This window comes from Schistocerca americana, chromosome 6 (assembly GCF_021461395.2).
Source record: "Schistocerca americana isolate TAMUIC-IGC-003095 chromosome 6, iqSchAmer2.1, whole genome shotgun sequence".
Lineage (NCBI taxonomy): Eukaryota > Metazoa > Arthropoda > Insecta > Orthoptera > Acrididae > Schistocerca > Schistocerca americana.
The window spans coordinates 386,764,083-386,790,072 of NC_060124.1; the positions used below are offsets into that span (position 1 = coordinate 386,764,083).

Below are 25,990 nucleotides of genomic sequence, written 5' to 3' on the forward strand. Positions count from 1 at the left end.
GACTGTACAGCCAGCCGCGCGGCAAAACAATAATGCAACGTTGGCTATGCAGCGCGTCGCGAAAATACATTCCGCTTAAGTAAACGAAGCACACTACGGACACTTGTATGATTAACGGTGCAGTGTTCAAAATGTGCATATTGTGATAAACTTAAGTATGAATCACTACATTGTGTTGAACAGTGTCAAAATACAGAACATACTCCACAAACAGGCTAATTCCATCCGTGTGAATTCAAGTGAAATGGACACTAATAAACTTTTCCACAGGATGAGAATAATAATTATCTTGTCACTGATGCTTATATTTTGACATTTCATGTACCCGTCTTAAACTGAGGGACGTGGGAAAGGAGAAACAAGAGCTGCTGCAGCGCGACTTCTAGCCAGCAGCAGATCCAAACCACGATGCAGCCGACGGCAACCGACGCGCCACCGACTCGGCCGGGGGCGGTCCAGCAGCAGCCTCTGTCTGCCTGTGGTCCAACGGCTCGACACGAGGGTGGTCTTACGACGTCAGCAGCAAATTGTTATGACATTCGGTAAATGAGTGACTAATTTCCGAGATAATACAGTCACTGAAGTCATTTAAAGTACTCGATTCAACTATAATTTTGTCATGTCTAAAACAACATTGAAACTAAACACATGCATCTTGAGAGTAGCAAATCTACGTGGATTACGTGGACTGATAAAAAAAAATATACAACAGATTAACAAATTTTTTTTTCTCAGCCCAAGGGGCATTGTAACATCCACGTGATAAATTTTTTGCTACAGTGCGACGAGAGGAAATTATGCCTCCTACAGATATAAACATTATTTATTCGACATATGAAAAAATAGTGAATTAATTATTTATATAATATTCTACGATGTAATTGGACATATCGATGTGTATCATACAAAGACAATGATCTGCGTTTGTCTTTTTTTGTTTTTACCTTTTGTTGGTTGGCTTTTGTAGGTTCAGCACGCAAGACGCATATCAAACTGAGGTCTGTTAAGAAATTGTAATTATTTGTTAATTATTACTTGAAAACAGAGTTCATTATTATTATAAACACGAGTGAATAATTATTTGTAGCTGAAATTCCTCTCTCAGTAAGCATTATCTGTGTTAGTTATTTCTTTCCGCTGCAACGAGCGCAGCCATTGATGATAGCGATTTGTATCGCGTGTTTGTCTGTGTTTTCCTTAGAAACAAATCAAATGTTTGCTTGATGAAGTCTAAATAGTGCACAATACGAAAGTTGAGTTTCTGTAAAGTTCAATAAGCATTTAAAATACTTATTTGCTCTAACAATAGAAAGTCTCTATCAATTGTCTGCCGCCGTCTTAACAATTATCACAGCGGCAAATTCAAATTACGCAATTCTGCAGACATAAATGCTGTACGTAATACAAATGTGTAAAAATAAATGTGCACCGGTGGTCCCGAACTCATTTTAATGAAAATTATTCGAATCAGATTGGTTCTTAAAAAACAGTGCTCATAGCACGAACGTTATAACAAACTTTTTTAGCTGATGTATGGAGCCGAAATTAATTACGCACGAGTTGCGAAGAATATTGTTTCAGGTAACATACGTCAGTGTTGTGCGCGGCTGATATTCGGTGGTTTTAATGATCATTTTGCTGAAGATAACTGTTTCCATCATCATCCATAGTTGTGTAGAATCTGTTGTATGAACAGTGATTTAGTGACACTTACACAAGTTACAGACAACACTTTAACACGACGTTAACTTGGAGTTCTCTAGCAACTTGACCAATTCTTTAGCCGGGAGAAAATTTATTCAGTAATTACTCAATGTAATAAAATAAGATTATCATTTCCATTTACATATTAATAAAATACCAACCCACTGAATAACACAGCGAACGCCACAGGTGGGAATAAAACTTAGGGTCATAGGATATCAATGATAATATTCGCTGATGACATTGTTACCCTCAGTGGAAGTGAAAAAATATTAGATGATCCGTTGAATGGAATGAACAGTCAAATGAGTACACAATATGGATTGAGAGTGAACTAAAAAAGAGTAAGGTAATGAGAGAGCAGCAGAAATGACAGTAGAGAGAGCCTTAACATCAAAACTTCTGACAGACGAAACAGACTAGCACATAAAAAGAGATTCCTGGCCAACAGAAGTATAATGGTATCAAACATAGACCTTAATGTGAGGAAAAAATTTCTGAGAATGTACATTTGAAGCACAACTTTGTATGGTAGTGAATCACGGACAATAGGAAAACCGCAACAAAAGAGAATCGAAGCGTGGTGCTACAGAAGAATGTTGAAAAGTAGGTGGAGTGCTAAGGTAAGGAATGACGAGGTCCTCCATACAATCAGCGAGGAAACGGACGTATGGAAAACACTGACAAGAATTAGCAACAAGAAAATAGGACTTAAGGAAATAACTTCCATAGTACTAGAGGGAGGTGCAGAGTGTAAAAGCTGTAGAAGAAGACTGAGGTTGGAAAACATCCAACAAATAATTGAGTCTGTAGTGGTGCAATCCTACTCTGAGATGAAGAGGTTGGAGCTGGAGAGGAATTCGTGATGGGCCGTAACAAACCATTCACAAGATTGATTACTCAAAAAAATCTACGGAACTCGAAAAGTCACAATCGCTAACAGGCTACAGGAGGATAAAAGTAATTTTATTATTGCAGCTTATGTACATTTTGCTCCTATAAAGATGTTTCACGAATAAGGTATCACTTTACCATTGCTAAACTGATCTGTTCATATGTAAACGGTAGAAAATTTAAGAAGAAATTCGTTTTTGCAAGGTGCGTTTAGGATTATCAAGTATTAATATTTAGAATCAAGTGCCGTGCATAGAATAATGGGGACAGCTCTTACAACACACGTGAAAAGAGCAACTCTATAGGAGAAGCGTTTCTAAAATTTTGTTTCTCCGACAATAATTTTATACACATGACTCCAGCGGCCCTTCAACGCTTAGTTTTAAAAAGTCTAGCTATAGATGCGGTATTAGGAGATAGCAAAACCCAAATATTTGAGGAATACTGACATTTTTAATCGTTTATCTTATTTATTCTGGTCTGCTGTGACAAGGAATATTTACTTGTTTATTACAATTAGGTACTGAAAAGTACTCTGATACAGCGACGTAGGTAACCATATTTTGTGTCTTTAATGTTACTGTAGAGCGATTATTCCTAGCACGGCCGTCGTGTCCGAATGGTTCTAGGCGCTTCAGTCCGGAACCGAGCGCGTGCTACGGTCGCAGGTTCGAATCCTGCCTCGGCCATGGATGTGTGTGATGTCCTTAGCTTAGTTAGGTTTAAGTAGTTCTATGTCTAGGGGACTGATGACCTCAGCTGTTAAGTCCCATAGTGCTTAGAGCCATTTGAGCCATTTGATTCTGCCTAATAATATTTTAGTAAAAAATGTGTTACGTATATATTAGTAGTTTAGCTGTCCTCGTTCGTCTAGAATACTTTCTCTCATACTCTTAGTAAACAAAGCCTTCGGTCCCAGAGATTCTCTATCTGGCTAATATGCAATGCGAAAGGCACTTCTGATGCAGTTAAAGAGTAATAAGTGTCACAAAAAGATATGAAACACAGTTTTCAGTTTTATTGAAGAACTGCGACTAATAATTGAAATGAAATATTACATCAGTTCAGAATAAAAACAGTCTTTGTTGCGAAATTATTTAATACACTCCTGGAAATGGAAAAAAGAACACATTGACACCGGTGTGTCAGACCCACCATACTTGCTCCGGACACTGCGAGAGGGCTGTACAAGCAATGATCACACGCACGGCACAGCGGACACACCAGGAACCGCGGTGTTTGGCCGTCGAATGGCGCTAGCTGCGCAGCATTTGTGCACCGCCGCCGTCAGTGCCAGCCAGTTTGCCGTGGCATACGGAGCTCCATCGCAGTCTTTAACACTGGTAGCATGCCGCGACAGCGTGGACGTGAACCGTATGTGCAGTTGACGGACTTTGAGCGAGGGCGTATAGTGGGCATGCGGGAGGCCGGGTGGACGTACCGCCGAATTGCTCAACACGTGGGGCGTGAGGTCTACACAGTACATCGATGTTGTCGCCAGTGGTCGGCGGAAGGTGCACGTGCCCGTCGACCTGGGACCGGACCGCAGCGACGCACGGATGCACGCCAAGACCGTAGGATCCTACGCAGTGCCGTAGGGGACCGCACCCCCGCTTCCCAGCAAATTAGGGACACTGTTGCTCCTGGGGTATCGGCGAGGACCATTCGCAACCGTCTCCATGAAGCTGGGCTACGGTCCCGCACACCGTTAGGCCGTCTTCCGCTCACGCCCCAACATCGTGCAGCCCGCCTCCAGTGGTGTCGCGACAGGCGTGAATGGAGGGACGAATGGAGACGTGTCGTCGTCAGCGATGAGAGTCGCTTCTGCCTTGGTGCCAATGATGGTCGTATGCGTGTTTGGCGCCGTGCAGGTGAGCGCCACAATCAGGACTGCATACGACCGAGGCACACAGGGCCAACACCCGGCATCATGGTGTGGGGAGCGATCTCCTACACTGGCCGTACACCACTGGTGATCGTCGAGGGGACACTGAATAGTGCACGGTACATCCAAACCGTCATCGAACCCATCGTTCTACCATTCCTAGACCGGCAAGGGAACTTGCTGTTCCAACAGGACAATGCACGTCCGCATGTGTCCCGTGCCACCCAACGTGCTCTAGAAGGTGTAAGTCAACTACCCTGGCCAGCAAGATCTCCGGATCTGTCCCCCATTGAGCATGTTTGGGACTGGATGAAGCGTCGTCTCACGCGGTCTGCACGTCCAGCACGAACGCTGGTCCAACTGAGGCGCCAGGTGGAAATGGCATGGCAAGCCGTTCCACAGGACTACATCCAGCATCTCTACGATCGTCTCCATGGGAGAATAGCAGCCTCCATTGCTGCGAAAGGTGGATATACACTGTACTAGTGCCGACATTGTGCATGCTCTGTTGCTTGTGTCTATGTGCCTGTGGTTCTGTCAGTGTGATCATGTGATGTATCTGACCCCAGGAATGTGTCAATAAAGTTTCCCCTTCCTGGGACAATGAATTCACGGTGTTCTTATTTCAATTTCCAGGAGTGTATTATCCTTTTGAGGCATCATCAGATTGTGTAATAGCATCTGAAAATGTAATCCATCTGTCACAAAGCCATATAAAATTGAAAATTGATGAAACAGTAACTGGATATGTAATCCATCCGTCTTGAATTACATATACAATTACTACTGGGCCCATTTTCCACTTTACGTTTCTTTATGAGAGGTGGGTTACATATCCAGCTACATTTACGCAGTCTGATGATGCACCAAAAGGGTGAAACGCGTCATTGATATTAAATAATTTCAAACCAAGGTTGTTTTTATACTGATATAATTCGAAATTGGGTGCTGTAGCATCCTGACTCAATGGAATGGAATAATGTTTTAAAATATTACAGTTTTTTCCTTCAAGGACAAGACTTTTGTTTAGCCATGATGCGTCATGGTGGTTCCACCGTCACCTTCAGGTGGAAGACTAGTGAAAAGCATTGTACTGGTGATTTCCAGCAGGAGCTTGTGATGTAGCCTGAATCGAATTGATACATGTAATTCAACATTCGTGCGGTTGCAGGAAGTACATATCGTCCACGAAGAATGGGATATGCGCTACACTCTGATGTGACATGCTCATATACTTCCCATTGTGTACAAATAGACTCGTTCTTACGGTTATGTTACAAAGAGGTTACACTTTTCATCAAAGATTTTGCGCCAAACACAGTACAGTACAACTGTGAACACCGCATAACGCCACCCTAGCAGTGTTTAGAGCCCGGCTGATATGTCATTATGTTTAGTGTAGTTATTAGTATCCAGAGAAGTACCAAGCGATTTACGTAGAACCTGCAGTGTATGATAAAGAGGGCATGTAACACCACAGACGCTGATTACTGTATTAAGCACACATAAAATGTTATATATTTCAGGATAAAAGTCCGCAACATTTATTACTGAATGAAGTTATTACACTACTTAACGCTCTTCTGTAGAGCACCGAAATTAGACACAGTTTTTAACTAGTAATCGCTCTGTATCAAAGTCATAATTAGGTTAATTACTGACTCCATTTATTAAGCGATGAATTTGTTAGGCGGGTGACGGTCGTCGTACTGGTTGGCAGGACATCAGTCCTGGAAGTAGACCCGCTCTCCAGTTGAACTCCACTTCACAATGCTCATGTCAGGCCCTGCAGCCTCCTAGATATTCGGTGGGCAGAAAGATACGGAATAAAGCTCAAATTCCGCCTCTGAGATCGGCGCAGCAAAATAAGCGCCTTCTGTACGCCGGACCGAAGCTGTGGAGTCTTCTCGCCGCATACGCCTGCTGCGCAGGCAACCCCGCTGACTCAGCTGTCGCGCGTGGAGCCTTTGCGCCCCTTGGACAGACAATAACCAGTTCGTCAGATGCGAGGCTCAATCTTGGATATTCTGTTGATACTATACGAGGAAAGTAGGCTATGTTCCTCTTCTTTCGTTATCATAAACATGTATCAACACAGCATCACATGTGCATAGTATAAATATACGTCAATTTTGTGAATTATCGCTGGAGAGACTGAATAATCCCCATACATAAAAGGAAATGTCTTGACTGGGTCGCTGAGTCGTCACCGCGCAGGCCAAACCGCTAAGGATAGAAACTTGAAATTTGGAGAGGCTGTTCATCGTATACCGCAGGCATCCTCTGCGAAGGGATTTTTCGAAATTCCACTCCTAAGGGACTCAAATAGCGATGAAAATGTTTTTGAATATTGTTTTGACTCTAGAAATTGGTATTTGGTTTCTCGGTCACTAATAAATAAGTAAATGTTTCAGTATATTTGGAAACTGAACCCCTAATGGGGAGAAATACGGGTGAAAGTTATTTTTTTAATAAATAATTATTAAAGAACTACTAAAGTATTTTTAAAGCTGCATCTATGAAAACTGGTATTTGACATTTCGTTTAGAAACGAAACACAAAACACTTGTTTCACTGTTTTTGGAAATTCAGCCCTTAAGAGGGTGAAACAAGCGACGACAATTTTTATGAAATATTTCGTTACATGAAAACATTCTAAAGCTAAATCTATGAAAATTCGTATTTGACTTCGCGGTCAGAAATGAAGAAATATGTGGTACGAGATGGAAGTTTCTATGAATATATAACCACAAGAACTCAAAAGGCAAGACTAAAACCTCCACCCCAGTCACCAGAACCGCTCTTTCGTCAGAAGTACATTCATAAAAAGCCTTGCTGCTATGACCTTAATTAGCGTGCAGTCTTAAGAATGTTTACTTTGTGAACTAAATCAAAGAAAGCTAAATAACATTCACCACAACAAATTGGCGGTGTCAGAATTACAAAGAAAAATAAACAGATCTTTAAAACATTAATTTTTCAGTAGGCCTAGTATATGTTTATACAGTTATTTTTGTTGTAATTAATACACAAACTAATTACTCTTGATGACAAAATAGCTACCACGTTTAAATGCGGCTCCATGTAAAGAAATATCCGATTGAGATGAGGGAATTCAGTACCTGGTGGTCTTTCTTTGTTTAATTCGCTGCGTGAAATTAAATAAAACCCGTTGGAAAACTTTAATTATGCAAAGACAAGTAGCGATGTAGGTCACTATTTCTCTTATAGAGAATAATTTACTCAAGATAATGTTCATTGTTTTATTGTTTTCTTTGTTGTGTGAGTGGAAACTCCATCGAGTTAATATTTATTTCAATTTTTGTTTTTGTGTATTCGATTAAAGAACAACAAGAATCTGTGCAGACCGAGGGCTATGCAGGCAAAACAGTGGTACTAAGCCAGTTACCTATAATTATGTACAATGTAAATTTATTTTGTAAGAAAGTTATGTGATGAATTTATAATTCTTTATGGAACGAGAATTTATAAAATATCGTCCCTGGATACTGTTTACGGACGTATTGGTAATGTGTTGATACACTCAAGAGGTCTGAAGCATTTTCTCACGGGCTCGGGTACATGTGCTTGTGCCGAATAAGAAGAAACAAACGAATATGTCCCAGAAAATGTCTAGGCATCTCCTATATATCTGCATCTACATACACAGATATATGAATACTACGCAAGTAACGACACGGGGCGTGGTAGAGCAATCATTGAACCCACTATCAGTGTACATCTACATCTTCATCTATACCTACGTCATTCCCTTTCCTGTTCCACAGCCAAATTGAGCGAGGGAAAACGACTGTATGCTTCCTTGTGATCCCTAACTTCTTTTATTGTGTATTAGCAGTCTTTCAGCGAGGTAGACGTTGGTGGTAGCAGAATCGTTCTGCATTCTGTCGCAAATACCAGTTCTCTGAACTTTCTCCACGGCTTCTCGTCTGACCTCCTGGGGTATTTCCGTAATACTAGCGTGTTGCAATGTTGTTTTTTAGTTGTTTCGAGGCCTAATTTCATGAAAAATATTTTAAGCCCTTGAAAATGAGATAATGTTACCCCGAAACATGTTGTGGCAATAATCACACGATTGACAACTGGAGTGAATATCGACAGTACTGCTTGAGTAACAGTTGTATGATGGCTTCAAATCTGTTATCACATCAGTTTTAGTGGCCTGCTGATAAAAACTGCCGGTAACAGATATAGCAGCACATTTCTGAATGGCTTCAACGTCTTCCTTTAATCAAACTTGGTGGGGATCCCAACATACTCTAGAATAGGCCGCTCACGTGTTCTGTACGCGGTAGATGAGCTAAAAGTTCCAAGAATTCTCCCAACAAACCGAAATAGACCTTTCGTCTTCCCTAGAACGGGCTCACGTGATCGTACCACCACATGCTCCTTGCAACGCTGCACCTAGATATTTAATCGACGTGACTATGCCAAACAGTGCATCAGTAATATTGTATTCGAATACTTCAGGATTGATTTTACTATTCATCTTATTAACTTACATTTTTCCACATTTAGACGAAGCTGCCACTCATGACACCAAACAGAAATACTGTCACTCAAAGATGACTTTTCCTGTACGGTATAACATAGCGTTATCAGGTACTCGTGTCCACCCCCGGTAGCTGAGTGGTCAGCGTGACAGAATGTCAATCTTAAGGGCCCGGGTTCAATTCCCGACTGGGTCGGGGATCTTCTCCACGCAGGGACTCGGTGTTGTATTGTCCTAATCATCATCATTTCATCCCCATCGACGCGCAAGTCGCCGAAGTGGCGTCAAATCGGAAGACTTGCAACCGGCGAGCGGTCTACCCGACGGGAGGCCCTAGTCACACGACATTTACATTTTTACAGCTACTCGTATTTGTCGCAGACTGCTGTTCGGCCTATCTGTCGGATCGTTTATGTATATAGAGAGCAAGAGCAGTGCTTTCACGCATCCCTGGGGTACTTCTGACAATATCCTTACCTCTGATGAATACTTGCCATCCAGGACAACGTACTAGGCTCTGTTACTTAAAAATTATTCGAGCTATCGAGCTACTTTCATCTCTGAGAACCTATTCCGTATGCTCGGACCTTTGTAACAGTCTGCAGTTTGGCACTGTGTCAAACATTTTCCTCAAATCTTGGAATAGTTAATCTACCTGTTGCCCGTGATCCACTGCTCGCATAATATCGTGCGAGAAAAGTTTCGTATTAGTGATGCTTTGTAAATCAGCGTTGCTATATTGATAGAAGCCTTTTTGTCCAAAGTAAATTTATTGTATTCGAACTTAGAAATTGCTCAAGAATTCTGCAGCAGACTTACGTTAAACATATTGTTCTGCTCCTTTAGCCTTGTTATATACGAAAGTCACCTGCACTTTGAACGTTTCGCAAGGCTACAGATTGAAAAATGGGCTAAGTAAGTGGGTTCTGCTCACACCTCGCGACTTATTTCTTTTCAACGCTTTAAGTTGCTTTTCAACGTCAGGGATGACTATTTCCGTGTCCACCATAAAGGAGTTGGTGCGGCGGTCAAGTCTATACAATCCTCTTGCATGAATCATGAATTAAAAACTGCAGCTTTTCTAGCCTTCTTCTGTTGCCACAACACACTCACCGACAAGTGATTGAATAGAAGCATTCGAGGTGATTACTGATTCTACGTAGGACCAAAATGTTATAAGACTCTCGGTAAGATCTTTCGCTGACTTATGATGGAGGACGTTGTTCTAAGTTTCACGTATGATTAATTATGAATTTAGACTGCTATCCTTTCAGAAATGGACAAAAGATTAATATTATTTCATGATGTTGACTGAAGAGTACAGGGACTGAGGTGTAGCTAAGTTGTTTCTAGGAATCTCTGTCGCAAAAACTGTTTAAAAGCTAACCATGATAATTATTTAAGCATCTGTGATACCAGAATCTTTTATGGAAATGATCTATAGAATTTTGGCAGTTATTTCTTGCACAAGTGAAATTTAAAATATTTATACCAGCCTTCAAGACTTTGTAACTCAATGTCTAAGGTCGGCTTACCTTGCCTAGGGTACTGGACGGGTCACAGGTGGCAGATAGTGAACGTTCCATCAGAATTAGCAGTCCACGACTATGGCAAAACGAAACCAAATCCACTTCGCGTCTGTCTTGTAGCAAGTGGCAAAGCGGTCAGCGTCTGTTCAGCAGAGGTGCGGCAGAAATTTATATAGCTTTTTAAAAATAAAACTGATAAAAGAATACCTAATAATATACCACATCTGGGAGTTGCTTCCGCCGCCTTCAAAAATATTTTAAATTCAGTAAAGGGATAGTAATTTCTCTTAAATGCTCAAATAAAGCACACTTTCATTAATGCCCATACGCCAGTGAATGAGGATAACGGTAAAAAACCTGAAGAAATTAATGAAACTTGGGAAACGTGAGAAAACATAAGCTCGAAAATTCCCTCGAACCGTTACAAAAATTTTAATGGGTGATTTTAATTTTCAGTTATGTAAAGAAAAAAATATAAGGAAACGGTTAGTGGATTTGCTGCACATAAATGAACAACCCAAAATGGCCAAAGACCTGTTGAAACATCCGAAAACTTTAACATTAAAATCATGTCAACACATTTTAAAAAGAACCCTTCGAAACAAAAAAATAAAGAACTCGGCGGGCGCCCAATACAATTACTAGTGAATTTCAAATCGATCATGCAGCAATTTCGTAAACTAACCACAAAGAAATTTTAAATGACCAACTTAGGAAAGGGTCTAATATTGATTCTGACCATTATGTAACTAGAATAAAAGCAAAAATTCAGCCTCAAAAAATTTTCAAAACAAAAAATGTTATCCCAAAATATGACACTGCTAAAATAACCCCAACTCTGACAAGCGCACTTGACAAAAACCAATCCAACAATTGTCAAAGCCTAAAAGAAAAGTTCATCAAAACAGCACAAAATTTAATTCCGCTTTGTAAAAAACTAAAATACTCTTAGTGGAACGGGGATTTTGAAACAACAGTTACGGCTAGGCATGAGGCATTCAAAAATTGGAATAGTAACAAAACTGAAAATACATGCAACACCTTCCTAATCTTAAGAAAAGAAATATCTAAATTAATCCGACAGCCCAAAAGAAACTACGGAAGTGTCCAACTTTTAGAAACCGAAAAAGACTTCCAAAAGAACGTTACAAGAAAGTTTTATAAGACATTCAACACAAAATTAATCAGTTACTAACCTCAAAGTCTTTGCATCAAAATTCAAAATGGCAGTTTGGTTCATAACAACCACGAAAATTGTAAAGTACTTGTTAGTTATTTGGAAAAACTATTTAACTGTCCAGAACCACCGAATAAATTCCAACTACAGCAAACTAATAACACCAACCCTAACTCTAAAGAACCTGACTAAATCGAAAAAAACTAAACAAATTAAAAGACTTCAAAACAATGAAGCATCCGGAGAAGGCCCAGTTCTTGGAGAACAGCACAGGTCTCATCTGTCTACAAGAATGTTAGTAGAAGTGATCGACAACACTGTCCAATACCCTTGACATCGATTTGTTGTAGAATCTTAGGACATATTCTGACCTGAAACATAATGAGTTGCCTTGAACAGAATAATCTCCTCAATGTCAACAAGTATGGACTCCAAAAACATCAACCATGCGAATCCCAACTTGCACATTTCTCACACGCGTACTAAAAGTTTTGGATCAAGGCGACCAGGTAGATGTAGCATTTCTTTATTTCCGAAAGGCATTTGACTCAGTACCACACCTATGCTTATTTTCAAAACAATGATCATATTTGGGATCAAATGAAATTTGTGACTGGATTGAGGACTTTTTGTTAGGGAGGACGCAGCATGCTATCTTGAATGGTAAGTCGCCGTCAGATGTAGAAGTTGTTGTGCCGTGCGTCCATATAGTGCGGTCGCCGCACGTAAGATGTGGCCACCCCTTTTTCGAGCTCCGTGTGCCAGTGGCAGCAGCGTGGCATCCTTCAGAGTGCTCACAGTGGGGGCGCCACCAGAGATGCAGAAGTCATACCGCTGGAGTCGACGGAGCCAAACAGGATGCAGCCCCGCGTGATTAAGTTGCATCGTCGCGACCCTTGAAGGGGAGTCGTCCTGTGGGCCTCTTTGAGTACGGAGCAGGACTCCTCTCTGTCGCGACGCTTTTACTGTGGCAGTATTTACGGGAAATGAACTTTGGCTACTGACCTATACACGAGTGATTACTTTGAGTTGTATTTCACCTTGTTTTTCAGAATAAATCTTCTAAGTTGGAATTAATTCCGACTTCCCATTTGTTACATGGTACCTGGGACACAACAGAAGCAACTTCGGGTGTGCCGTAGGGATGTGTGTCGGGACACTTGCTGTTCATGTTGTATATTAATGACCTTTCAGACAACATCAACAGTAATATCAGATATTTTGCTGATGATGCAGTTACCTATAATGAAGTACTACCTTAGAAAGCTGTATAAATTTTCACTCAGATCTTGATAAGATTTCAAAGTGCTGCAAAGTGTGACAACTTGCTTTCAGTGTTCAGAAATGTAAAATTGTGCACTTCACAAAACGAAAAAACGTGATAGCCTATGACTACAATATCAGTGAGTCACTGCTGGAATCGGTCAACACGTACAAATACCTGGGTGTAACACTTTGTAGGGGTACGAAATTGAACGATCACATAGGCTCAGTCGTGGGTAAACCAGGTGGCAGACTTCGGTTTATTAGTAGAATACTGAGGAAATGCAATCAGTCTACAAAAGAGATTGCTTACAAATCACTCGTGTGACCCATCCCAGAATATTGCTCAAGTGTGTGGAACCCGTACCAATTAGGGCCAACAGGGGATATTGAACGTATACCGAGAAGAGCAACACGAATGGTCACAGCTTTGTTTCATCCATGGGAGAGTGTCAAAGAGCTACTGAAAGAACTGAACTGGTAGACTCTTGACGATAGAGCAGACTATCCCGAGAAAGTCTATTAACAAAGTTGCAAGAACCGGCTTTAAATGATTACTGTAGGAATTTACTACACTCCCCTACGTAACGCTCGCATAGGGATCTTGAGATAACATTAGAATAGAGAATAGTTACTGCACGCACGCAGGCATTCATACAATTATTCTTCCCACGCTCCTTACATGAATGGAACGGCAATAAACCCTAATAATTGGTACAATGGGACACACCCTCTACCATGCACCTTACGGTGGTTTGCAGACTATGGATGTAGATGTAGATCCCTATTCAGTCAGTACACTGAGCAACCAGTTAAGGAAATCAAAGAAAAAAATGGGGAAGGAATTAAAGTTGAGGAAGAAGACGTAAACATTTTGAAGTTGGCCGATGACACTCTAGTTGTCTCAGAGACAGCAAAGGATTTGGAAGAGTATCTGAACGGAATCCACAGAGTCTTGCAAGGAATGTACAAAATGTACTTCAAAGAAAGCAAAACAGAGGTAATTGAATGTAGTCGAATTAAATCAAGCGATCTGACGGAATAAGATTAGGAACGGAGACACTAAAAGTAGGAGATGAGTTTTGCTGCTTGGGCAGTAAATTAACAGAAGATGGTCGTAGTAGAGAGGCTATAAAATATACACTGGCAATGGCAAGTAAAATGTTTCTGAAGAAGAGGGCTTTGTTAACATCGAATATAGATTTCAGTGGTACGACTTTCTGAAGATATTTGTCTGTTGTATGTCATTTTTTGGGGAAGTGCAACAATGATGATAGACATTTCACACAGCCGATCGCTGTGACCGAGCGGTTCTAGGCGCTTCAGTCCGGAACCGCAGTGCTGCTACGGTCGCAGGTTCGAATCCTGCCTCGGGCATAGGTGTGTGTGATGTCCTTAGGTTAATTAAGTTTAAGTAATTCTAAATCTAGGGCACTGATGACCTCAGATGTCAAGTCCCATAGTGCTTAGAGCCATCTGAACCATTTCAACATTTCACAGACGAAAACAGAAGCTTCTGAAGTGATGTGCTATAGAATAATGCTGAAGATTAGATAGGTAGACTATGTAACTAATGAAAAGGTACTAACTGAACTAGGGAAAAAAATTGTGGCACAGCTTGACTAAAGGGATCAGTTCAAAGGACATATTCAGACAGATCAAGAGGTCCGCAATTTATAAATGAAGATAAGTGTGGAGGGTAAAAATTTTAGGGGAAAGACCAATAAACGAATACAGTAAGCAATTTCAAACTGATGTCGGTTTCAGCAGCAATCCGGAGATGAAAAGGCTTACACAGGATATAGTAGCGTGGAGAGCTGCATCACATCAGTCTTTGCATTGAAGACCACGACAATAACACTGATGCATTATTACTCCATACACACCAGTAATCAGCGAGTGAAATCAGAGTAAGTAGAAGTGTTATCAAAAGACAGTTACAGGTTAAAAACATCATAAGGTTGAGTCACTAACCATTGCCACCTAGAATAACTCCGAAAGTATGATACTAACTGAAACGCTTGTGGGACAAATGTTGCATGGGACAACGGTAGCCATAATATGACGTTGGGTTTTTGTTGCTAGGTGGGGTCGCGTCAGAAATATGAAGGTCAACTTCGTTTTTTTTTAAAAAAAATGGGATGGTGTAGTTTGGTACTTATTTTCTGATAGCGGCTATCGAGACAACTCCAATGATGTGTAACAGTAAGGTCTTTGAAGGTCGACGAAGGTCAAAAAGGTGGCACCAACGTCCATTTACAGAAGGTGTTGGAAGTAATGAACATTGGTATCACTGCAGTGCTGCAATCTTCTTATCATGGATTAAGTGGTATTCCTTATCTTCGGCACTTATCGAAGCACATGCTCTGGCAATTCTCTCTCGTGTACCGTGTAAATAGTAAATATTCGCCGAATACGGGGTATCCAACTAACGTGCCATTGACGTGTAAACACCATTCGAGGTTTCGCAATACAACACTAATAGCAACGGTAAGACTAGTATCGTCGAATCAAGTGAATGTGAATGATGTATTCCTTCCAAGAACAAGTCGATATGCTTCTCATTTACGGAGAATGCCAACGAAATTCAGTGAGGGCCAGAGACTTATACGCTGAAAGATATCCTCAACGTACTCACCCTACACGTCGTACATATAAATATGTGTATGATAAACTGAGAACAACTGGATCTTTAATCCGTCAGAAACATATCTGGCAAAGGAAAGTTACTAATGAGGAAACGGAAATTGGTACTCTTGCCACTGTGGTTCTAGATCCTTGTGTTAGTTCGTGTCAAATTATAAGGGAATCTGGAATGAGCCAGAGTAGTGTTGATCGTGTTCTGCACCGCCATAAATATCATCCTTACGATATCAGTCTCCACCAAGAATTAACTGGTAGGGACTGTATGCATCACATTGAATTCTGCCGATGGGATCAACTTCAGATTCAGAGGGACGACACATTTATTAATTTGATTTTAGTTACTGATAAGGCTACACTGATGAACCATGGAAATGTTAATTTGCAAAAGATGCATTATTGGGCAACTGAAAGTCAATGTCGGCTGCGGCAAGTTGCACACTAAAAATCGGTGTCGGTGAATGTATGGTGTGGGATTCTGGAGGACAGAATTATAGGCCCCTATTTCATCGAAGGAAATCTTAATGATAGGAAGTACACCACATTCCTTCAAGAAACATTAGGTCTGTTATTGGAAGAAATACCTTTAGGAACAAGGAACAGAATGTGGCATCAACACGATGGGTGTCTGGCACATTTTTCGCTGATGGCTAGAAACGAGTTGCGGAGACAATTCCCATATCCTTGGATTGGATGCGGAGATGTGTCGTGGCCGGCTCGTTTGCCTGATTTGACGCCTCTGGATTTTTTCTTGTGGGGATTCGTAAAAGACATTGTTCATAAAGACGTTCCAACTACACCTGAAGACATGGGAGACAGAATTGTCAGAGCATGTGCTTCGATAAGTGCCCATGTGATAAGGAATACCACTCTATCCATGATAAGAAGATTTCAGCACTGCATTGATACCAATGGTCATCACTTCGAACACATTTTGAAACTGGACATTCATGCCACCTTTATGACCTTCATTGACCATCAAAGATCTTACTGTTACACATTACTGGATTCGTCTCGATAGCCACTTTCAGAAAATAAGTAGCAAACTACAGCTTCCCATTTAAAAAGAAAACAAAGTTGATCTTCTTATCTCCCCCCCCCCCCCCCCCCCCCCCGCGAGCAACAAAAACCCAACGTCATATTATGGCCCCCGTTGTCCCATGCAACTTTTGTCCCACAAATGTTTCAGCTACTATCATACTTTCGGAGTTATTCTAGATGGCAGTAGTTAGTGACTCACCCTGTATATAAGCTATTCGCACCTCGCATAAATTTCCATTTTCAGTACAGGAAAATTGTTAAGACATTAAAGAAACTCAGTTCATTTGCAGATATCAAGTGTTCCATGGTAAAAGAACTACCATTTCCTGGTATATGCGACCGACAAGCTAAAAAGAGAAACTTGGAAAAATTAAGTAAGCTCAAAAAAAAATGTTCAGATGTATGTGAAATCTTATGGGACTTAACTGCTAAGGTCATCAGTCCCTAAACTTACACACTACTTAACCTAAATTATCCTAAGACAAACACACACACCCATGCTCGAGGGAGGACTCGAACCTCCGCCGGGACCAGCCGCACAGATTAAGTAAACTGTTTATTGTTTTAAAAGTAATCATCGTAACGGTTAATAAATTTGTTCCACTGTTAGATAAGACGTCACCGGCCTCATTAAAAAATACTTGACGTTGCATAAAGTGCCATGATTGTACCTGGCCGTGCATCTCTTTGTCTGAAGCAAATCGAATGTCTTTCTTCAGGATTCTTAATGTCGAAACCACATTGAGAGGGATAAGGACTTAATGGAGGATGTGTAAGGGTTTGTCAGTGGAACTTCTAGAGTGTACTTGAAACAACAGCAACATGTGATCGGGCATTTTGCTGGCACGTTGTTCCGACTAAGCTGTAGATATTTCCCTGGGAATCCTTACATATCCTCCATTAAGTCGCGATCTCTCTTGATGCGATACCTACAGTTTTGTAGCCCTAAAGAAAGACATTGGTGGCCATCGATTTGCTACGGATGAAGAAATGCACTGTTGGGTACATTCGTGGTTCCGTAACCAACCGCAAACATTCTCTCATGGAGGTGCTGACCGTCTGGTCATACAGACAGATAAATGCTATCATTCTTGAATTAATAAACATTTTACTTATTTTTATTCCGTCTGTATCATTTTCAGTTGACAAGACGGTGCTCGACCGATGAAGTATCCCATAACCGTCCACACTTTACGTGACAATAAAATAAACAGAAATCTATTCACAATAAAACTCTCATTGAACAATTTACAATTGCTTACAGATATCTTTAATGTATTATACAGCACTTAAATATGTAGAAGTAATATTTACAGCTTCATGTCTCACAACTACAAAAACAGCAGAAAATGCCGGAAGCTGCTTATGGCGGCGGATGGCATCAAAATAACTCCAGCAATAATCAAGAATAGGCTGCACAAGTGTTCTGCACGCGATTCCTTAATACACGACCTCCTTGTATCTAGAACGCTTTCAATAAACCAAAGTCAACCATTCACGTTATCTACAACCGAACTTACGCGTTTATATTTCATGTCGCTTTGCAACGTTATGCCTCGATATCTAATCGACGTGACTATTTCGAGCTCCACATTACTAATACCATATTCGAACATTACAGGACTGCTTTTCCCATTCATCAGCATAACCTCCTTTTCTCCAGATTTAGAGCAAGCTGCCACTCATCACACCAAACCAAAGACTGATGAAACTTTACGCGCAAACTTTCCGCCGTTGCTAACATGCCACAACAAAATCTCACTTCTCTTGCACTTTCCGAATAGTGCGGTGGAAACAGTTAATCAGTTTGTTCTCGTGGCAGTCCGTTGCATGTCGTTCTGAGGCTCTCTGATGCGCAAGTGACAGCCGATGTGGCGAAGTGCCCCTGATAAAACGCCAAATGAAAACTACACTACTGGCCATTAAAATTGCTACACCACGAGGATGACGTGCTACAGACGCGAAATTTAACCGACAGGAAAAAGATGCTGTGATATGCAAATGATTAGCTTTTCAGAACAGTCATACAAGTTTGGCGGCGGTAGCGACACCTACAACGTGCTAACTTGAGGAAAGTTTCCAACCGATTTCTCATACACAAACAGCAGTTGACCGGCGTTGCCTGGTGAAACGTTGTTGTGATGCCTCGTGTAAGGAGGAAAAATGCATACCATCACGTTTCCGACTTTGATAAACGTCGGATTGTAGCCTATCGCGATTGCGGTTAATTGTATCGCGACATTGCTGCTAGCGTTGGTCGAGATCCAATGACTGTTAGCAGAATATGGAATCAAAATGGGTCAAATGGCTCTCAGCACTATGGGACTTAACGTCTATGGTCATCAGTCCCCTAGAACTTAGAACTACTTAAACCTAACTAACCTAAGGACATCACACAACACCCAGCCATCACTAGGCAGAGAAAATCCCTGACCCCGCCGGGAATCGAACCCGGGAACCCGGGCGTGGGAAGCGAGAACGCTACCGCACGACCACGAGATGCGGGCAATATGGAATCGGTGGGTTCAGGAGGGTAATACGGAACGCCGTGCTGCATCCTAACGGCCTCGTATCACTAGCAGTCGAGATGACAGGCATCTCATCCGCATGGCTGTAACGGATCGTGCAGCCACGTCTCGATACCTGAGTCAACAGATGGGGACGTTCAAATGGCTCTGAGCACTATGGGACTTAACATCTGTGGTCATCAGTCCCCTAGAACTTAGAACTACTTAAACCTAACTAACCTAAGGACATCAAACACATCCATGCCCGAGGCAGGATTCGAACCTGCGACCGTAGCAGTCGCAGATGGGGACGTTTGCAAGACAACAATCATCAGCACGAACAGTTCGACGACGTTTGCAGCAGCATGGACTATCAGCTCGGAGACCACGGCTGCGGTTACCCTTGACGCAGCATCACGGACAGGAGCGCCTGCGATGGCATACTCAACGACGATCCTGAGTGCACGAATGGCAAAACGTCAATTCTTCGGATGAATCCAGGTTCTGTTTACAGCATCATGATGGTCGCATCCGTGTTTGGCGACATCGCAGTGAACGCACATTGGAAGCGTGTGGTGTATTCGCCATCGCCATACTGACGTATCACCCGGCGTGATGGTATGGGGTGCCATTGGTACACGTCTCGGTCACGTCTTGTTCACATTGACGGCACTTTGAACAGTGGACGTTACATTTCAGTTGTGTTACGACCCGTGGCTCTACCCTTCATTCGATTCCTGCGAAACCCTACATTTCAGCAGGATAATGCACGACCGCATGTTGCAGGTCCTGTACGGGCCTTTCTGGATACACAAAATGTTCGACTGCTGCCCTGGCTAGCACATTCTCCTCACCAATTGAAAACGTCTGGTCAATGGTGGCCGATCAACTAGCTCGTCACAATACGCCAGTCACTACTCTTGATGAACTGTGGTATCGTGTTGAAGCTGCATAGGCAGCTGTACCTGTAGACGCCATCCAAACTCTGTTTGACTCAATGCCCATTCGTATCAAGGCCGTTATTACGGCCAGAGGTGGTTGTTCTGGGTACTGATTTCTCAGGATCTATGCACCCTAATTGCGTGAAAATGTAATCACATGTCAGTTCTAGTATAATATATACAAAGAGTATGCAGCTTGCAAAAGCGTGACGACCGCAGGCCCCTCTGACAGCCGTGCCTCGTGGCCTGCACAACAATAACAGCCAAGATCATGGGGAAACCCGCGCGACCAGCAGCCGCATCGCGCTGCCTGCACTCCGTGCGACAGGTGGATGCTCGGGGGAACCCCCGAGCAGCCCTCATATTTCTGGCCGGATATTGCAGCGGGCACCGTGGCCGGCTTACGCCCCGCCGCCGTAAGAATACAATTTCCGCCTTAAAAAGTCCGGGGAGCACTTTTTGCATCGCTCGCGTGCTGGTGGAGCCGGCCTCTTTAAAAATTCAGAAGTCGGAGGAAAGCCCTGCCGGGTGGCACCATCTGCGACCGCGCCTCTGACGACAGAGTTTAGCGCCCCCACTCCCCGTCCCAACCTCCGGGAATGAGGCAAGACGTCTTCCTGTACATGTATCTCTCCGCATTATCGGTGTCATTCACGATATACGTCTGCAGTCCACCTTATCGTGTGCTGGAGGATACTTCTGTTTCATTGCTACATGTCTCCTGTTCCCCGAATGGTGCGCGGGAAAGACGATTGGTGATAAGCGCCCGAGTGAGCTCAAATTTTCCTAATTTTTACTTTCACATTTTTTCACGAGCTGTACATAGGCGTTGATTCGTCTAGTAACGCGCCTTTGGATTTTGAGGGGAGTTGGAACACCCAATGATAAATTTAGTGAATGGGCCTCCTTGTGTTTCATGGACCACTATAGCCATTGACATGAAACTTTTACAGGACATTACGCTATACGTTCTGAGTCTACTGAATTACAATAATTGCATTTCAGCCAGTGTTTTCGGAAATACTTTATTTAATTACGAAGTTAAAATTTTGTGAGGACCCGCCAGGATAGCTGAGAGCGCTAACGCGCTGCTACCTGAACTCGGGAAGGCGCGCCGGCCCTGGATCGAATCCACCCGGCGGGTTAACGACGACGGCTGGTGTACCAGCCAGCCTGGATGTGGTTTTTAGGCAGTTTTCCACATCCTGCTAGGTGAATACCGGGCTGGTCCACACGTCTCGCCTCAGTTGCAGACTCGCAGAATTTGATCCACATTCTATTTCACGATTTACACTAGCGCAGACAGCTGGGGTAGACTAATTCCGTCCTGGGGGGTATGGGGTGGCGGCAGGAAGGGCATCCGGCCACCCTTTAAAATTCGCCATCCCAAATCCGTACCTAACCCTGCCAACCCTGCGCACAATGCGGGATAAAGTCAGTAGCAAAAGAAAGAAAGAAGTTAAAATTTTGTGTATTTTTTGCACGTTATCCTAAATAATTTTAACTACACAAAACATTACGTTCTTCTTTTAGTTCAGTAGACTCAGGATATGTATGATATTACTCCCTGAAAATCTGAATACTCTACTCGAAGTGGTTTCTGAGATTTAGGGAAAAATGCAGCAGAAAATGTAAATTTTCAGGATCGGCTCTTAAGTTTCAAAAGACTGTAACTCAAAATATGGTTAATTTTTTTATTTTCAGTCACTCAGAAGCACCCTGCACAATACTGTATATCATCCTCTTGATCTTTTTCCAAGTTTTTTCTTCTTTTCTTCTTTCAGCACTCCTTAGCGGCCAACTGTGCTGCATACTCTGCTTTATTAATGCGAACCTTGTCCATTCGTTCAAGTTGTCTGATCCAGTTTGCTCCAGGATTAATTCCCATATGCTGTAGCACTTTCACCCTACCAATGTTGCTATCATTAGAAGCAATAACAGCTTGACTGACCCCCCCCCCCCCCACTTTAGTGTCTTCATTCCAACAAAAACATTTTTTGGTAAGTGAGTCTATATAAGATTATTGAACGACTCACTGGGATTTTGAGTCTGACCGTGCAGACACTTCTTCAGTAATTCAGGATTTGCCAGGTCACTGTAAATAGGTTTCATGACATCCTGCTGGGATGAAATTTTTATGGCTGTATGAACTGTTTGAGTAATGAGCATTGAAGTAGTTGCACCATGAATCAGGTCCAGGAGGGCAAAGGTGGTGTACTGGTTTTCCATCTGTTGCCAGTCTGTGGAAGAAGGTAGCCCATCCTGCCTGCTTCATTTTCAAGAAATATTCAGTATCATTTCTAATGGCCATCCCATAATGCTGTTGTAGTTGATCAATCATTTTTTCTGTTAGCCTGCCTCTTATGGTTTTGCCTTCAGAAAGTTTCTTGACTCTCAGACTTTGTTTCAACTATCTCAACCTGGTACCCATCGTCTTCTGGGCATGACCAGCACATTCCGGTTTTGTGACAATCTTCTCTTCATAAGGCTGAGCGGCTGCTACACTGTTATATGCTTTTGAGTCTCCATCACCTAATAACTTAGTGTAACACACTCCCTTTTTGTTCATTGACCGACTAAAAATTTCACTAGGTGCAGAGGCCTGCATACTACGACTTGATCCTTCATAATTTCTGTTACATATATCATTCCCTGATTTACACTTATAACAATGTTTGGTTACAATCTCGAAAGCTATTACCTTTCCAGTATCCACACTGGTCACCGTATCAACAGAATTCTTAGAACTGTAGCCCCGCTTCTGCCAAGTGCCATCAAAAGCTACTGGTATGTCAGTCATGCCATAACTTATTTCAACATCTTCGTTTGCAGCACCCTTCATTGACTGACATGCAACAGATTCCACAGCAGCTCCAATAAATCCTGCATACTTGTCGATTTTACAAGGTGGGCGTGGCATATTCGTCACGGCACACATTGTTTCTGCTGCAGTGTGTCCTTTGCCAATAGCTCTCGATCCATAAAACCACCAAACATTGAGTTCAAAATAATTAGCTTTACACTTATGAGAATTCCAAAATGAATGAATATATTTACAACTGGCACAATTAATAATAAGTTTCCTGGATTGTCCATTTGATATCTCACTAAACTAACTGGCCCTCCACATATTTTACAACACACACATTCTCCTAACACCCTTGTTAGGATGTGTAAATCTCTCAGAATATAACCTAAGCTACCATTTACATCACTTTCGTTTTGAGAAAACTGTGTATCACAACGCTTTATTTTAATCTTCGAATGATTAATGGGTGTTTCTCTAGATACTGACGAGTTTGCCAAATGTTGAACACAATGTTTCCCTTTATTCGAGAATCTATTACCATGAAACCCACGTTTCTTAAACCACTTCGTTTGGGCGTCATACTTTACTTTTTGAGGGATTTACCAATCTATTCGTCACTTTTCCTCAAAAAAGCGTTAGCACTTCAATATACAACGTGTGTTTATACTATGAAACGATACAATACTGTTTTTGGCAGTGCTACCAATACAAACATGTAATTTAACCTTCATACACAGCAATCCACAGCCATCTATACAAAAAAATTGCCGATTTTATTAGATCTTGAAGTAATGCACGTAAAAATTGTTGACATTTTCAACCTGTGTTGTTTATATTTACAAAATAAAATAAAATACTTCCCGTGTGAGTTTATAAGTGATATACATATATATATATTATTTTATTCGAAAAATGGCAAATTTTATAATGAGATAAAAATCCGAAAATCCCCTTAACAGTAAATCAGAACATTTTTCTTGTAATGTTAGTGGGGTGAACATTTCCATGTCCCTTTTGTGCTTACGAAAAATATGTGATATGTGTGAACAAAGCGCCCCTCGTCTTCAGATATTCTCTATTTATTCTGCCATCCCCGTTTCCTAAGATTAGTTTTGTGTGGCTGTTGCACTTCAGTCCTCTCTATATGCACAGTCCTATATTTAATGAATGCAACTGCTTGCGGTGATCGTTCTACAATCGATTAATAACAAAGTAATACTTCTTTCCGCCAAGTTACGCATAATGTAAATTGTCTACGTTGACGGCCAACTGCTGCTGCAATTTCCAGACGTTTTGAATTCTCTGTACACAACAACATCATTCGCGAACAGGTAATTTGCATGTACTGTGCAAAGTAATTGTCCTGTAACACTCTTTTGGCGTATGCTCAAAGTTACTTTTAGGTCCGAAGATTTCTCTCCGATTAATAATGGCTTGCTGTGTTCAGTCTGCTAGGGACTCTTCAATCCACTCGAAAAGCGGGTCTTGTACGATTTACACTCGTTTTTGTTCACTGTTCTCCAAATTTCGTAGGAACAGACAAACGTGGCATACAAAAGGATTACTGATAAAATTCTTTCGAGCTTCAAGCCGCGTCAAGTGGTTTTAAATCCACGAGCGAAGTACTCCTTGGCGATTGTCAAGCGTTGACTGTTATTCTCTCTTCACGTACACGGTTCCAGTTGACATAATTCTGGCTTGTCCTACAATGAATGGGTAACATTCTACTTGTCGGAGAGTGGAATTTCAGACGTTTGAACGTAGTAATGTTGCTAGAAAACTTGGAAAGACAAATGCAAGGGATTGGGGAAGCATACGCGGTTACAATTCTTCCCACTTCCATGTCGTATCCAGTGCAGCAACCGCGGCTTGTACTTCGAAAGAAACACAATCCTGATTGCAGAGGAAACAACACTTCTATTGGCGCGTTTCGCCGTTCTGGGGCATCATCAGAAAATTTTGCATACTGCAAAACTGGCATTCGTCACATCAGTGGGTACTGTTGCGTGAACCTTAAACACATTGGAGTCAAGATATATGAGGATGTTGAACATTTCAGTATATACAAGGAGAAGAAAATTTAATAATCATGAGGGATGGGAATACTGTTGTGGGAGAATGAAAAGTTACGGGATAATGTGGGTTTGACAGCAGGAATGCAAGAGAAGAAAGAATTACTGAATTTTGCAATAAATTTCTGTTAATAAAAGCAAATAAACTTTTCAAAATTCGCAAAATAAGAGAAATACTTGGAAAACGTCTGGAGACACGGGAATATTCCAGTTGGATCGCAATATGGACAGACAGAGGTTCCAAAGCATATAGCGGAATGTAAGGCGTACCCAGGAGCAGATACAGACTCACTTCACAATTTAGAAGTGATGAAGAGTAGACTGAAGTTTAAGAAAATCGTACGGAAGAATCAGTGTGGAAGGAAGTGGGATATTGAAGTGCTGAGGAAAGGTGAGACGTTTTTGAAGTTCGCTAAGGATGTGTATAGCGCGGTAAAGTTTAGTTTAATTTTAATTTGTGGTATGTCTTATGGGACCAAACTGCTTAGGTCACCGGTCCCTAAGCTTACATACTACTTAATCTAACTGAAACTAACTTACGCTATGGACAACACACACACCTATGCCTGACGGAAGACTAGAACCTCCGACAGGGAGAGTGCGGTAAAGGAATACCACATTACACAGTTCAGTTGAAAAAAATGACGTTTCTAAAAAGAACAATAGTAGACGTCGGACAAACATAGGTACAAGGAAGGTAACTGCGAAGAAACCTACGGTAAAAGAGGAAACACTTTAACGATCGACGGAAGAAGGAAGTACAAAAAGTTCAGGGGTTAATAGGAATACAGAAGTAAAAATCACGTAGAAATGAAATAAATAGGACGCGCAGGGAAATCAAGGCGAAATGTCTGCAAGAAAAGTGTGGAGAAATCGAAACAGAAATGGTCGTCAGAATAACTGATTCAGCGCTAGGAAAAGTCAAAACAGCCGTCACAGAACTTAAAATAATGTACATCAACATTAAGCGTCCAGTAGGAATTCCACTATTAAACGCAGAAGAGAAAGACAT

General features: G+C 41.7%; 1 protein-coding gene across 1 annotated transcript in view; it reads left to right on the forward strand.

Annotated features, from left to right (window-relative positions):
• The first annotated feature begins 408 nt into the window (after positions 1-408).
• LOC124620161 (nascent polypeptide-associated complex subunit alpha, muscle-specific form-like) overlaps positions 409-25,990 on the forward strand; it is a 75,798-nt gene continuing 50,216 nt past the window's right edge. The window contains exon 1 of the mRNA XM_047146831.1: positions 409-542. Within this exon, the coding sequence (XP_047002787.1) occupies positions 409-542 (134 nt within the window). The remainder of the gene's footprint in view (positions 543-25,990) is intronic.